Source organism: Argiope bruennichi, chromosome 3, assembly GCF_947563725.1.
Source record: "Argiope bruennichi chromosome 3, qqArgBrue1.1, whole genome shotgun sequence".
Classification (NCBI taxonomy): domain Eukaryota; kingdom Metazoa; phylum Arthropoda; class Arachnida; order Araneae; family Araneidae; genus Argiope; species Argiope bruennichi.
The window spans coordinates 22,656,144-22,673,051 of NC_079153.1; the positions used below are offsets into that span (position 1 = coordinate 22,656,144).

At 27.3% G+C, this 16,908-nt stretch overlaps 1 protein-coding gene across 2 annotated transcripts in view; it reads left to right on the forward strand.

Annotated features, from left to right (window-relative positions):
• LOC129962634 (neuroglian-like) overlaps positions 1–15,530 on the forward strand; it is a 129,507-nt gene extending 113,977 nt beyond the window's left edge. For both annotated transcript variants that reach the window (XM_056076494.1, XM_056076495.1), the window contains 11 exons: positions 835–1,022; positions 3,420–3,599; positions 3,782–4,019; positions 4,310–4,428; positions 4,518–4,704; positions 5,535–5,657; positions 6,368–6,556; positions 6,838–6,969; positions 8,477–8,635; positions 9,654–9,870; positions 10,633–15,530. In XM_056076494.1, the coding sequence (XP_055932469.1) occupies positions 835–1,022; positions 3,420–3,599; positions 3,782–4,019; positions 4,310–4,428; positions 4,518–4,704; positions 5,535–5,657; positions 6,368–6,556; positions 6,838–6,969; positions 8,477–8,635; positions 9,654–9,870; positions 10,633–10,840 (1,940 nt within the window). In that variant the 3' untranslated portion in view covers positions 10,841–15,530. The remainder of the gene's footprint in view (positions 1–834; positions 1,023–3,419; positions 3,600–3,781; positions 4,020–4,309; positions 4,429–4,517; positions 4,705–5,534; positions 5,658–6,367; positions 6,557–6,837; positions 6,970–8,476; positions 8,636–9,653; positions 9,871–10,632) is intronic.
• The last annotated feature ends 1,378 nt before the right edge of the window (positions 15,531–16,908 follow it).

Genomic DNA, 16,908 nt, shown 5'->3' on the forward strand with positions numbered 1-16,908 from the left:
ACTGAATTCAAATTTCTAAAAACTCGCAATTAATTGAAAGTATTAAGTAATTTAAAATGCAAAAATGACTAGAAATGTTTCAATATCTCAAATGCTCTTATATTATTATAGAAATTAAGTTAATAATAAATGTCTGAATCAGGATGCCATTTAATTAAGAAGTTAAATTAATTCGTAGATCAAGGAGTTATTACCGTTAATTACTGATCTTAAGAAACACTTCACTTAAGTAACACTTCAATTGAATATTCAGCATGAAACCAATATAATTTTTTTGGTGTTTTTCCATCTCTAAAATCTTGTATTATTTGTAATTCTCATATATGATATATTTGTATTAATTAATCATTGACTTTTTTACTAGATTTTTATTTAATAATAGTGTTTGATATGTAGAATACATCATTCCTCCAACAATTGTTATATAATATTATTGAAATTTAAAATGCATAAGGTTTTATGTAAATTGAGCACAGAATGAGAATTAAACATCTGAAAAAACATTTTTTAAATCCTAAATTTTTTTAAATATTTTGTTTTTGTCTACATTGTTTTGAAATTTGAAGACCATGGGATTGAAAAAATTGCTTGTTAGGCTTAAGTATCTGTGATTTATGTGAAATCTGATACCAATAAAACTTCACACTCTAGCCTTCAAATCTCACTAAATGTAACTTGCTATATATATTGTGTTAAAATGTCCATTTTTCAGAAAAATGCACATATAAAATATATAGAAATATAAAAATTATGTGTTTAAATATGGCATGTAGATTTAATTTCTGACTGCTATCTCTAAAAATAATTCATTTTTTTATTTGTTGGTCTTTATAGATACTCCAAACCCACCTAAGATTGAAGATGTACAATGTGATGGTTTAACTGCTCTTGTGAGATGGCAGCCTATGGGTGATCGTAGAGCTCCTATTCTCAGCTACACCATTCAGTTTAATACCAGCTTCACTCCTGACAAATGGGAAGATGCTTTTGTCAGCATTCCTGCTGCAGACACTAGCTTTCAGGTATCTTTTTAACAGTTCCACTTATTAAGGCAAAGTTTAATTGCACCTTTTATAAGTCAGTGAAATATAAGAAACTACAATAGTATGATATAAACACCATGGGTTTTATAAAATATTGTTGGTGTTAACTTTCTGATAGTTTGGATTTTTTAGGGGACTCGGATAAATTTTCCTTAATGAATAATCTTCCACAGACTTTCATGTATTCTGTCCAATATAAAGGTCTTATCCTCCTCCACATAAAATTGTGAACCTTGAGTAAGGCTGCAAATGCCTTGCATGCCATTGGTGAGAAATAGTTAAGAAATATAGATCTTTGGTGTGAATCCAGCATTTTTACTGAATCTATCTTGCAAATATGTATTTAGATCACATACTGAATTTCATTGATTTCAATCATTGTGTTTAAATGCATGTGAACTTATAGATCATCAATACAGTACAAGAAATACAGAAAAAAATAGACAGTTATTCCCTTGTTCGAAATTTGATATTGATTTACATTTTAGAAACTAAACATTTGCACAAAATTTTGTCAATCTAGTTCCTTGTTTTGTAGTTATTGAGTTCATTTACAGCTCAAACAACCAGACAGATAGCCTTCCTTTGAATGGGTTTAATTCAAATTGATATACATGTACAAATGAAGTCTAAAATCCATATACCAGATTTCATCCATCTAGGCTCAAAGCATTTTTTGAGTTATGTTCACAGACAATTAGATAGATAGATTGACATAATTTCAAAAATGTTTTCAGAGAGATCTGAAATGTGGAGTGTCTTGAAACTGTTGAATTTGAATTTTTTGACAATTACAATACTTTATATTTTATACACAAGAAAATAATAAAATTAAATTCTTTGTCAGATTTCTCATTATTGTGATGGATGTTGCTGTTTAACTGTTTTATTACTTCTTACCTTAATGTAAGAGAGGAATTGCTGTATTTTTTAAAAAGTGTAAAATTGAAACTGGAATACACACAAATAACAGTAATCGATATATTATGCTAAAAGATATAGATAAATATAAAACAGACAAAAAGATAAATGTAAAATAAACAAAAGTCAGTCTGGGCAATTAAAATTGTCTTATATATCCATAAGCTGCTGTTAATTAATCTTCTGTTGTTGACAAAAAGTTGAAGTTATGAAATTTCCAACAATTGATATTAAGAATAATAAAAATTGTCATATTTACATAAAAGCTTCATAATTACTATCATTTATAACTAAACTTTTGTCAGATATTTTTTGTTACAAATTACTATTATTTTTAACTCTTTACAAACAGTTGTCATTTTTCTTATTTTTTAAAAACTTATTAGGTAAGTTCAATAATTGCTTGCTAATGTTTGTATATCTATCATAGAATTGGGATTGCAATTTGTCATTTTTTTTAACTTTCTTCTTTTTTGACACCATGATCAATCTCTTGCCTGCAAAGTGCTAAAATAAACCATTTCATCAGCTCTTTTTATTGATTTGCCATCAGTATTTTCTAAAAATTGATATTCGAGCCAAACCACAAAATTATAAATTACTTATGAAACAAATTAAAACTTATTTCTGCCATTGTTCTTGGATACCAATGGGGGGGGACATCTTCATTCTTATATTTCTATCATCATTCTAACATATCTTTTATTATGCTTTCTAATAAGTGCATAACTTTTATTTGTTGCTATTCAGTATTTAATTTGTTTATTTTATTTTTCTCCAGGTTTGTAAATATTTTAATTTAAAAATGTTTCAAGAATGAAATTAGGAGGAAATAAATTTTTTTTTAAAGTTGTAAATAATATTCATGTAAACAATCATTGCATTGCTATATTATACTTTATTTTGTATTGTTAAAACCTAACTTTTTTCCCATTCTGCTTTATTTATTTATGTTGAACCAATGTAAAAGTTAAAATAAATCATAATTCTATTAATTTGACTGTAAATTTAATAAGAACTATATTAGTGTCTTGGCCATTATTCCTTAATGTTCCTCTATTTGAGACATGCATTTTGCTCTATTTTATATTCTAATAAATGTTTTTGTTGATTATTCAGACCTTTAAACAATGGAATCGATACTTTTGATAATATTTTGCATAATGTATACAAATTTGTTTTATAACTTACTAAATAAATCTTTTTTATTTACATTCATTTGAAAAATGATCATTTATAAGGAGAAAGTAATTTATAACATAATTATATCACATTTCAAATATTCAGTGCTTTATTACCATTGAAGTAGGATGATAAAACAATTTGATGTTTATTTTCCTATTACAGTGATGAACAGTTTTTTCTTATAATAACAATATCTTGTTCAAAGATTTTTTTTTTACTTTGAAGTTTTGATGAAAATATTACCTTAATTAAATCTGGTTGCAATTGCAGGTGTCCATGACCCCTTGGGCTAATTATACCTTCCGTGTGATTGCGAGAAACAAAATTGGTCCTAGTGAACCCAGTGGCCATTCTAATGTTTGCGAAACTCCGGAAGATGTGCCCTATAAAAATCCAGATAATGTAGTTGGTAAAGGGACAGAGAAAGACAATCTAGTCATTTCATGGACAGTAAGTATTATGAGATAATTTTTAATTTCATCTTTCTAATGGTTCAGTCTACTTCTTCTTGTTATGTATAGTTATATATTTATCATTACTTTAGGAAATATAATTGTAATTAATTATTTATTTTATTGTGTGTCATTTTATTTTTGAAATTAAAATAATAACCACCGTTTTCTTATTTCCAGGCCATGCCGATGATTGAACATAATGCTCCAGGTTTCTTCTATAGGGTGTTCTGGAAGCGAGAAGACATCCCACAGGCACAATGGAAAAACACAGACATTCCCGCATGGGAACAGAACAGTTTTATCATTCCGAGCCAGCCAACTTTTAAGCCTTACCGTATCAAGGTAGAGGCACATAATAGCAGGGGTCAGGCCCATACTACTGCCACTGAAGTGATCGGTTATTCTGGAGAAGATAGTAAGACAATTATAAATAGATCTTGCCTCTTATAATTATTTGTGTGAAACGTAGTTTTTTTAATTAATACTTATAAAAGTTTCTTTTTATAATCCTCTCTCCCTCTTTGGAGCAAGAATAATATATATATATATATATTAATAGGAATTAACTGTCATATTTTTTAAACCTTACATAAATCTTCATGTGTCGTCATCTTTTGAATTCTGACCAGGCAAATTGTTGTAATATATCTTTAAGAAAGTAATACGTTATTTCAGAAATGTTTTAATTTGAATTTCTCATTTCAGTGCCCCTGGAAGCCCCCAAGAATTTCAATCGCATGTATGTCAAGGATGCACGCTCAGCCATGTTTTCTTGGGATCCTGTGTCGCCTGAATCTGTAAGGGGGCATTTCCGGGGATATAAAGTAAGATTTCTTTGCTAATTTTATGTATCAGTTCATATTAAAATAAAATTTAAAAATTTATTAATCGGATTTTCAATTTGTTATTTTAGATTCAGACTTGGACAGTGGATGAAGGTGAGGAAAGACTCCGAGAACAAGTTGTAAAGGCCAATGTGACCCAATCCTTGGTTACCATATTCCGACCTTTCTCTCGAAACTTAGTGCGTGTGCTGGCATTTAATGATATGTATAATGGACCTCCATCGGATGTCATTGAGTTCACCACACCAGAAGGAAGTAAGATATTCCTTAATTTCAAAATTTCACTTTAAAAGTTGTCATTAATAATTAAAACTCCTTTTGTATATTAACTATGATATGGAAATAATCAGTATATTCATCTTTGCATTCAATGTTCTATAACATTGGCATAATTAATCACTAGAAACTTAGACAAGAAATTGTTACTGTTATTAATTGTAAAAGTGTTTCATTTTTTGAGAGACTTAATCGCTCTTAATAATACTAGTAATTGGTTATAAAAGATCTAATAAAATTGAATAAATAAGGAAATAATTCTATTTTTTAAATTTTTATTTGATTTAATTTTTTTTGTGAAAAAAAAATTCTATAATTTATTTAAAATTTATTGTTATTGGCTTTCGTTTCAATGAAGGTATCATTACCTCTTTATAATCGTATTAGAAAAAAAAAGAGAATTGAAAATATTATATAGTTTGCTTAACCTCTTTTATCACTTAGAATCTCTTAAATAGGATTTCATTTATTTTAATTTTGATAATGGAACATTTGATATTAATTGTGATGACAGAAATGATTAAAATTTATGTCAGGTTCAATTTGACAATTGAAATTTATGTTATTCAACCAAATGTTGATTTATAAATATTCGTGTTTATTTTTCATTCATATATATATAACAAGAGCTATTTCTATATTATCATAACTTCTCTGATCAAAGTTCCCTAATATCAGGAGATCTTGACATTTTATCAGTAATTTCAATCTTAATTACAAGGACCTGTTAAGGCAAGATTATACATAGAGGACTTGTAGTAAACAATAGATCGGGAATTACTGGTTTACATTATTTTGATTTCTTGCAGCTCCTGGTCCCGTTGCTTACTTTGACGCCATTCCCTTGGGATCAAGTGCTCTGTACCTGATCTGGAAAAGACCTTTGGAACCAAATGGTGTGCTTACAGGCTATAACATCTATTACAGAGAAGGTACTTTTTATTTTCCTTCAAATTTTCGAGATCTGATAGAGTATTTAATATTTTGTCTGTTATTATTGATTTAATGTTCTGGAGAAACAAAATTAATTATAATGAAATTGCACTTAATAAACAAAAATTAGTAATTCTATCTTCCATGAATTTTCAATTTGAAAAATAAACTTTCCTGGGTTGAAGTAAGGGCCATTCATGATTTGTTAAATGAAAATACTTTCAAGTGATTGTATTATATTTCTTATTATTCGTTTCTTTTTCTGAATCAAATATTTGTTTATCTGATGAGTAATTAATTTACAATAACTGCATATTATACAAAATCTGTAAGAAAGGAAATATATGATGTCTGGTTTTAATGCTGCCTGTTTTGTTTTTATTTACCTTTTAAAAATCCCCTTTTTTTAGCATTAATAATAAATTACTTTAATGATTTGATGTCTTTCTATATATTTCTGCAATTGGCAATATCAACAAAAAAGATTCAAATAGATCTTGAAATTATCTATGATACAATTATATATGGTTCGGAGATTCATACTCACTTGTATATGCAGTTCAAAGACAATTTGTGCTATTAAATTCAAAGTTGAAAAAATAGAATTTTTTTTGCTATGAAATTATTATTATTATTATTATTTTTTTGTCATTTTATCCTTTCTTTCTTGTTTTTTAAGTGTTACTAAAATATAGTTAATCTTTTACAGTAAAAGGCACCGAATTGGGTGAAATTAAACCAAGAAAGCCTCAGATCACAGACCCTCGAGAAACCAGAGCAAAGTTGGCGGGACTCAAACCTAAGACCAAATATCGTATTGACATCTATGCAACCACTAGTAAAGGAGAAGGAGAAAAAATGTATATTGAAGTTCAAACAAATGATCAAGCACAGCACTGTGAGTTCCATTGTAACTTTGTACTAGATATTTACTTTAAGATTTCATTGTTTAAAGCAAGTTGCATTGGTTGGCAGCATAAAGAAATTATATCATTTTTAAAATCTAATGATTAAATAGCACTTATATAAGATGTTAAAAAAATTCAATTGAAGTCATCTTCTGATTTAATTTATTTGACAGTTATGGTATAAAATGTCTATGATTTGTGGTTTTCTTTGTATCATTATACATGGTTGTAATTTTTATTTATTTATATATTAATTTTTCCTGTTTCTTAGCTCCTGATGAACCATACTTTGTGTGGTCACACTTACCTGATGTTGATGGAAAGGCTGGTGTTCGAGTGACATGGGTACCTGCAGTAGAAGGTCACCCAGGAAGCCATTTCTTTGTCCAATATAGGAAAAAAGGTAACGATTATTTTTATTTTCTCATTCAAAAGTTTCTTCAAAATGTGGTTGAATAGCTGCTTTATTTTATAAATACTTTTCGATTTATTCACATTTCAGATGTATTTTGATATAAGTGATATTCAAATTGTTTAAACTGTAAATAATGAACACTTTTTTTTTTAATTGTAACATAGTTAAAAATAAGCTTAGGGAAAAAAAATGAATGTTTTTTTTAATTCATATTTTATTATTTTGTGTACTGTATTACTTACTACTGCTTTGAATTTTTACTATTAATCAGGTTTTCCTTTAGTAAGTACCAATCACATTTTACAACCTAGTTTGTTATTTTATTACTTATTCGCCATGTGTCGACCAACTTTAAAATGTTCAATCCGTTTGATCTTTGTTAAACTGAAAGCTGTAATGCCATCAGAGGATTTTTTAAAAAAAGATTATTTTTAAATATAGAAGAAGAAAAATAGTTATAAAATTTAAATTAAGTATTAAATGTTGATAATGTATTAATATTTAATTTAAATTTTGTAATGTATTAGTATTTAATTTAAAAATATTAAATTGTTTTATATCTAATGAAATTACTGAATTGAATCCATGCCTTGATCTGTTAAGAAATACCCTAGGTAATAAATTTTACTAATTTTTCTTTTATTTAAATCTGATAGCTTTTGTGAGATGATTCGATTATCTTACAGTAAATTTAAAACCGTTATTAAAATTTGAATATATGAAAATTAATGGAAAAAAGTACTTTTAAAACTTTTTTATTCAAAAGATATATTTTAATATTAAATGATGTGGTTGGAAGAGATTGTTCTAAATCTAAACAAAACATTGAAACTGGAATGCATTTTTTGGCAAAAAATATATATTTAAATATTTTGACCTTCAGATTATTATTCTGAATTAATATTTGATAAGATGCTGATGATTAAAGGCAAATTATTATATTAAATAAAATTTGCACAATCAATATGTTTCCTTTTCATTAATATGCAAATGTTATCCTTTTTACAGAGGAAAAACATGACACAGTTGTTTCAAAATAATAAAATCAGTTCATCTCTTATTACCAATAATGTTAAAATATTGTATTCAATCAATATATATTTTAAAATTATAGAAATATGAAAAAGTTTAGCATGACAATTAATGGACATCATTTAAAAAAAAAATTAAGTTTTAAAATGGTATAAATGTTATTTTTGTGCAATATTATTAGTTGATATTCAAAAAAAAAAAAATGCCAATATTTTGTTTAATTAATAATTTGTAATGTAATTTTGTTAATAATTTGTTTTGTTAACTAATAAAATCCTAATTAAAATTTCAAAAATTGCTTTGAGTGTTTGTGCCGAATGTGATAGTTTTGCCCTGTTTGGTACCCTCACACATTCATTTTTTAAAAAATTATTATTAATGTAGTTAGAGATGAAACCAACTTTTTTCCTTTGAAGCAAAATCAGATTTTAGATAGTTAATTTTGAACGTGGCTTTTTACTAGATGATCCTGTATGGGAAAGCACACCACCTGAAGAAAACCAAGATTCTATCTTAGTGACAGGTTTGGAGTTGGGGTCTCTGTATGAGATGAGAGTGGTTGCTGTGGATGGTCCTTTCCAGACACCTAGTAAAGTGGAAGAATTTGAAACAGGAGGGATGGGTAAGTGTTGGTGATCTTTTTCTTGTTTTATATAATAGTTCTTCATTACTTTAGTATTCCTTTTGAAACCACAGAAAATAGAAGTAATTTCTTTAACACTCTAAACAGCCAATCTCGCATTTTCTATATTTAGTAAGTTAGTAGATCATTCATGTGGTTGTGTTAGCCATGTTCTTAAAATTGCATATTGTATAGTCTTTCCATATTAAATATTATTTCCTAAATGCCTTTAAAATAAAAATTTGAAAATGCTTATTAATTAGAATAAAGGTAATTTTATATTTTATTTTTTTTAAACATTATAAGAGCATATATATTAAATTTCTTAAATGTTAAGAAGCATGAGTATTTTGTATAGTTTCAATTCCAAATACATCAGTAATATAAAGTAATATAATACAATACTCGCTGTTATTACTATTTACATAAAGATTTTTTTCACTTTTTTTTTCTCACTAAATCATGTCTAATGTGTGTGTGTATATATATATATATAATATAATATAATATAATATAATATAATAATTTGATGTATCATCTGATTCTTTGAATCCTTTCAACAGTGTTGATGGCAATAAATATGCCTTCGTATTTAACATAATTTTTATTTCAGAACTTGAAAAATTGAATTTTTTTAAAAATATGTGTTGAAAAAAATGTTTATTTACTATAAAAAAAATTTTGATAGAAAAATATACATATTGCTCTGATATTAATTTGAGATTGAATATTTGATAGTCTACAGCATTGCTTTCTTAGTGATTAAATTACTTTTTTGTGAAATTATGATTAATTGAATTCTCACTGCGGAAATAAGTATAAGAAATGGAAAATTGGAAAGATCAATAAATTCTTAAATGAAAATATGAGCAAAATCATAAAGGTATTGAAATGTATGTACTGCACAGTGAATCCTTTCTATTTATGTCCTGTTTGTAATTTAACTTTTTAGTTTGTTGCATCATTCAGATTGCAGAACTTATTTTGGAATTATCTATTCCAATATTTTATGTTTTAGCTGCTGTTCAGGCACCAGAGTCTGGTGAGAACTTTGCGACTGCAGCCTGGTTCATTGGAATGATGTGTGCCATTGCACTGCTATTATTATTACTCATCCTCATTTGCCTCATCAAGAGGAACAGAGGAGGCAAATATTCTGTGCACGAGAAAGAGGTTGCACAAGGAAGGGATCTTGAGTATCCCGAAGATGGAGGATTTAATGAATACACCAAAGCGTAAGTTCTTATTCTCTTCATATATAAGATCCACTTTGTTATTTTGGTTTTGAAAAAGGGAAAACAGGATCAATGTCAAATCTCTTGTTCTTTCATTATCAATTAATTTTTTTTCTTTCTGTTAAAAATTTCTCTGACACACTTGCACCATTATGTGAATTTTACATCATAAAATTCTGTAGATCTCAATATAACCCTTACAACTGAAATTCCTATTTATCCTTGGAATGTAAGCCCATTTCTAATTGTTTTGCAGAATTAGAATTTTTGGAATAAAATGTTTCTTTCATAAACCTTCTTTTTGGGACCTCAGGGTCTTCATCACCACTGGCTGGGTTGATCTCTTTTACTTTCCTTTTTAAGATGGCTTTCACCCCACCACCAGTATACAGTTCTTTTCAGTAGTGACCAGTAAAACAGACAACTTAGCGTATTAGACAGAAATAATAAGTTAATAAATTCCTGGGCTTAATGCTTAAGGATGCTTATTTTTATTTGTGGAAAAATTGCTCAGAAAAATATTTGAAATTCATGACTAATTGTAAAAATAATGTCACTATCATATAGTAATGCTATAATTTTTATGATTTACTGATTAAAACTATCATTTAATTATATTTAGTACGTAAAATTAATTTCTTATGAAACCAAATGGAATTTTTGAACTTCTACTTTCAGATACTCAATTTAATGTTATCATTCAGAATGAAAATTAAGAAACTTGTTGTTGCCTCAGAAAAATATACTAATTTTCTTTTGCAGAGCTACTGCTCCAGAGGCCACACAAGGCAGCAGGACATCACTGAACAGCAGCGTCAAGGGTCCAGAGAGCGAAACAGACAGTATGGTAGAATATGGTGAAGGAGAGGCCAGCAAATTCACGGAAGATGGCTCCTTCATTGGCCAGTATGGTGCCAAGAAGAAGAAAGAAGATTCCACTTCACCATCAGCCCTGGCCACATTCGTTTAGGCTGCTCACTCTTCAGTCAGTGATTTCATTTACGGTATCTAAATAAAATGCAGATTTATTCTCGACATAAACGGTTAGCGGATGTGTTCTTTGCTGTGTTTCTGTCAAAAAGTTGGGTTATCATGGTGGCATTGCCGGCGAAATGTGTTCATTGTGCTGCTATATAAATGATATAAAGTTATGATTTTCACTGCTTTTTTTTGATGGAACAGTGCTGCTCTTTTTTTTTAAATTTAATTTGTTTGTAATTGCATTGGATTTGTATCTTAAATGCATGGTAACCCACTGTTGCAAGAAGAGACACTTGATTTCATAGGTACACTTGTTGAAAGGTGTTTTAGATTGTTTTTGCAGACACACAAATGAGCCGAAGAAATTATTTTATAAATGCACGCTGCATTCCTATACAAGTAATTACCAAATGCAAGTGTTATAATTTGTGCATTCTTCATTGTTTACCTTTGAAATCGATTCCCTTAGCCGTGTGATTGGTCGAGGTCCCATTCTTTGGTGCATAACAGCCCATGTGATATGTCGTATTTCTTTTTCATCTCCAAAACTATATTTTCTTATATTCAAGCAAGCTGAGTGTGAATGCAAGTATTTTATATTATTCTTACTTTAATTTATTTTTCTTTTTGAAAAATTCTTATTAACGACCCAAGGAAACTTATGAAGTTGACTTTTATATTTATTTATTGTTTCAAAATTGACAAAAATGAATTGTTTTTTTTAATTATATCTTTTATTTTTAAAGATCTGTTAATGTTATTTATTATAAGAAAATTTATTTATCTTTGGAACATTTTTAAAAAAATATATACATTATGATTCTTATACGGGTTGTATAAGATTGTATCAAACTTTCTTTATTTCAACTGCTATGCAATGTAATAAAACTTTATTCAATTGTAAAATAATATAGAGTTCCTAATATTAAAATTTGCCTCTATCAATTTATCAAATTAATTTGTTCTAAATTATAATAAAAGAATTGTGTGTGATATTTTATTTTAAATAGGCTGTATAAAGAGTATTCAGCCTGTTATGTCAAACAGTATTAATAGCTGAAACTGTTTGAAATAAAGAGTTAGCATTTATTCAGGCTTGAAATTTTAAAAAAATTCATACATTTGTTAATGCCTGCCTTCTGTCTTTAATCTCTGCCATATGTGATTATCATATTTTATATATTTTTTAAGAATATTAATTTTAAATTAATATATGTAAGTCAAATTTGTACAAGCATTTAATACTAATGCAAGTGATTTTTTAAATTAATAATTTTATGCTATCTTTAGTTAAAAATGGCTGTTATCAAGATTTTCCTTTAATTTATGTAAAATTCTTTCTTTTTGTGTATATTTGTAAAGTGATCTTGAAGTAGTAACTGAGATTTCATTCACCAAAAGTCATTTGCAGAAAGTTGAGACTGTCATTGGCTTGACTTTGCATATAATTCTTAATTCTTACCATGTTGTTGTTCTTTACGAAGGAAAAAAAGCTTGCAGTAGTTTATAGTGCTTTTCAGGTATAAATACTTTTAACTTTATATATTCTATATAAAATATTAATCATAATTGTATCAAATATCTATTTATAATTCTGTATCTGTGTATGATGAGTAAGTTTTGTAACAAAAAAAAAAGGAAAAAGAAAGCTGTACAAAGTTTAATTCTGTTAATGTAGAAGTTCTGGAACACTCATTCCATTCTTGTTCATGGAAAGCCTTATGTAGTTGCTATGACTGAGTAGAGGAATGCTTGTGTTTTAGCTACACTCTTGCTTACAAAATATCATTCCCCTGTAAACAAAACCACAATCACTTTTTTAAAGTGTTACTTTAATTATCCGCTTGTGGAATTAATTAAAATTTTCATTGCAATTGAAGTATTTTTTTTTAATTCAGTATAGTGTTTAAATATGTTATTTATTTTTTTAATGTAACCTCCTTAGAAATGAAATGAAACTAAATTTCTAAATTATATAATATCAATAGCAACTTAAATGAAAGGATTTAAATAAAATTACAATTTTAGTACTTTCTACTATTTGGAATGAGGAAAAGTCCCAGTCTCCTCAAAAATTTATTACAAAATTTCAAAATATAATGAAAAAAGATATCTATAAATAATCATTCAAAGCCTAAGTATGTCATCAAAATAATAATGTCTTAATTTGGAATTGGTATATGGTTCTCATTATCCTATTTGAAAATTGTTTCATCATTAAACAATAATAATATTCTTATTATTAAAATAAAATAAAAAAAAACATTTGGCCATAATTGGTTCACATCTTGAAAAAGAATCAGCCCTTTTTCTTAAAGTTAAAAATATGTTGCTTTTTCTTCCTAGAATAAAAGTGTACTGGGAAATTACTTTAGTTTATAACATTCCATACAATTTTGTGTTACAAGTCGTATGTTTGCTTTCTTTTACACAGGGGACCAAATATTTTCTCCCCCTTTCCCCTCTCAACACACACTCAATATCTTAGTTTGCTCACTCATATTTTTCTCTTCTTAAAAGTTTGCCATTATTTGTCAGAAATGTGGGAAGCTTCCGATGTTTTTCTCAATCTTTTTGTTCTGGTTCCCCTTGGGAGGTTCAGTGTCCAGTGAAAGGGCCTCTTTCATGATTATTTTTATATCATTTGTATATATTTTGCATTCTGTGTATTTTATGTTGTGTTTCTCAATACTGTGTGCTCCATAATTTATTTTTGTAGTAAATTATATGTAGATGGCTTGCAGGTTATTTTTAAAGCAAAGCATTTATAAATATTCCTTGTTAAACACATTGATTCTTGTACATAAATATACATATGCCATATTTTATTCTTTTTCTTCCCTCTTCTGCTTATTTAGAGAATTATTTTACATGCACACAGAGAAAATTAAATTCTCTCCGAGTGAAATATATTTGTTTTTCTCATTAAAAAGTTGACATTTTGACCAATAGTAAAAGAGGAATATTGTAATAAAACTGTAAGATTTATATAATAGCAGGCAAATAATTTATGCTTCTCCAATCATTAAAATGATGTTTTGATTTTTAAATTGCTTTGTACATACAATAGTTAGCTAATGGCAATTGCTAAGCTATGCAACTGCAGAATTTTTTTTCCTATATATTATTAAAAATTATAGATATTTGTTTACACCTTTTATTATGTTTAGTAACTTATTGTGACTGTAGGGCTTCCAGATATTCCTCTACTGCCTAAAATTACTTTGAATTACTTTTAATCAATTTAGTAATTTAAGACATTTTATTAAAAACAAAGACATTTCACTCAGAGTCATCTCTGTGTACTATTCGAATCTCATTGAAAAGGATGTGTTATTTTTATGAGTTATTTTTCATTTTGAAATTTACTTAATGTATTCATTGTTGCTGGCAGCTAAATTGATAATTTAAAACGAAAGCCTTTCCTCGTGTAGCTTACAGGGTAGAAAACCCCTTTTATATTATTGTTGTTATGGATTATTTTATTTTATTTGCATTGCCTAAGTTGTGACTGGTGTTTTTTGCCTTTTTTTTTATTATTATTATTTTTGTGCATCTGTAGTTAATGATCTGAGATTATTTTATTTACCTTCCACATCTCATGTGATTGTGATTCTCAACAGACAAGTACATTTGGAAAAAATTGTACATTTTCATGGATTGTACTTAATAATTTGATTTATTCATACAATTTGCAACACACTGTTTGATTCAAGTGTTTGTAACTGATGTACTACATTTTATTTAAAACAAAATCATTAATGCTGATACACTGTAATAATGTTTTAAAATATCAGATGTAAACAGTTACTATAAATGTTAGGGTGTAAACAGTTAATAAAAGAGAAAAAATTCACTCAAAAAATGTAGATTATGTTTTTGAAATTTTAATTTAATTTTTTATTTTAAGTTTAATGTGAAATTTTGGCAAATAGGAAATGGAATGAAGTGTTGTATACATCATCTCATTCTGGGTGAAAATTATGTAATCTCTGACTATTAATGCATTGTAAAACTTAAAACCAAAGAAACTTTGAATTTTTAAATCAAATTTTATATATATGATATACGACGACAAAGGAAAATAGTCTGCTTTTTATGATATTCTGAAAGTATCTGTTAACTCAAGTAAGAAGAAATAGAATTTTTAAAAATGGACACAAAGTTTAGAAAATTTATATACATTGTAATAAATCTGTATGCTATGTTCTTTTATTGTATTAATTTTTTTTTATATAATTAGAGTACTCCATGAAAATGTATCTTTTAAGAGTGTAAGCATTGTACATAATTTTTGTTCATAATTGCATAAATTTTCAAAATCTATGATATTTTTTACTCTCTGTTCTGTGTAGTATAGTTTTGGACAACTTTTTTTCTTTCTCTTAGTGCTAGAAGTCTGAAAACGTCCATTTGCTTCTAACTTTCAATATATCATTTATTTGTTTCCTCTTTATAATTTATTTCATCGATTATGACTGAATCCATAGAATAGATTTTTTTTTTCAAATCTGTAATTTGTAGGAAGAGATTAACAAATGTACCAAAATTTTCCCTGTACTATGTATGAGATTTATTTCTTTATATTTTCTTCATTCAATTTTTGTTTCCCATTTTTTTTATTTCTGTTGTGTCTATGTTGTGCACAAAATTTGTGTAATATTGCATTGTTTTGAAATGATTATACATTAAAATGTCCCTTTAGATATTTTTCTTGTTATTGTTTTTTTTTTTTTTTCAATACATTGAGTGATAAACCAATATAAGTAAAATTAATATGTGTAAACGTCTTGTACACTAAAGAAATCTAAACGACTGAATAGGTTTTGCTCCATATTTGAAACACAAAAAGTTTCAGTAAGTGTTTCGTGACAATTCATGAAATTTTTTGCAATAGAACAACAAAAAGACATCTAAGATTTGTGTAGTAAATTGAAGTTAAGATAGCAAAAACATGCAAAAGAAGGATTTAAAGGCATTTTTTTAAAAAATCTAATTGCTATTTAAAAGTATCTGTGATTTGAAATTTTGAGGATTCCAGTTTCTTCAAAATTTGACTATTTACGTGGCAATCAATGGAGTTTTAAATCCATTTGTACGTGATTGCCTGTAGTCTAAATAATTATTTAATTTACCTCATAATGTTTAATCAAGTTTTATAACATCCTTTAAAGGTTATTTGTAAGTTCTGAAAGAATTGGCTTTCTGCAATTTTAACTGCGAGAATTTTACGTAATGCAAAAGATTTTCATATATTAATTAAAAATGAAAATTGCAGAGTATAGAAAGATTTTATGTATTACAATATCTTGAGTGAAAGTATCTTTTACATTAAAAAAAAGCACTTCACATAGATTAAAACAACATATTTGATATGTGATTAATTTAACATTTCTTAATTATTTATTTACTATGTTTAAATATTTCAAATTTTGCTAACAAATACTGATGTATATGCAATCTTTGTAGCCAATGATCAAAAGGTTTGAATTCTCACTAGCCAAATTCATGAAATAAAATTATTAATATTTAGATAATAAATAACTACATCCAATTTGTATAGAATTTCAAACGGAGATACTACTTTCAAGTTACGTCGATAAATTATAAAATTAGCAATAATGTGCTCCTTCCCGTTTCTTTCATCGAACTCGGTATAGCACATTTTATGCTTCACAGTAGAGAACAGAAGTGCATTTTGAATTTCTTTCTTTCAAATGACTAAGTTCAAAATGTTATATAGATCTATGATTTGGTACAAAATTACTAGAGATATCTCAAGGTACACTAGAGTTCATTAATGTAATTTGTTACAATTTTAAGTCTTTCACATATTATAAAACAGTTTTACGGTTATATAATGCAAGATGATGGCAATAAGCCATTTCATTCCTCATAAAACATGAAACACTTCTACTGGTGTTTCTGTGCTAACAAAAAAAATCGAGGCATAACAAAGGTTCAGAATGACCGGATCACCACGAAAATATTGATGATGGTTGAGTCATTATCGGGCAAGGAACAACCTCTCCCGTAGGAGGCACGTTCCGTCATTTG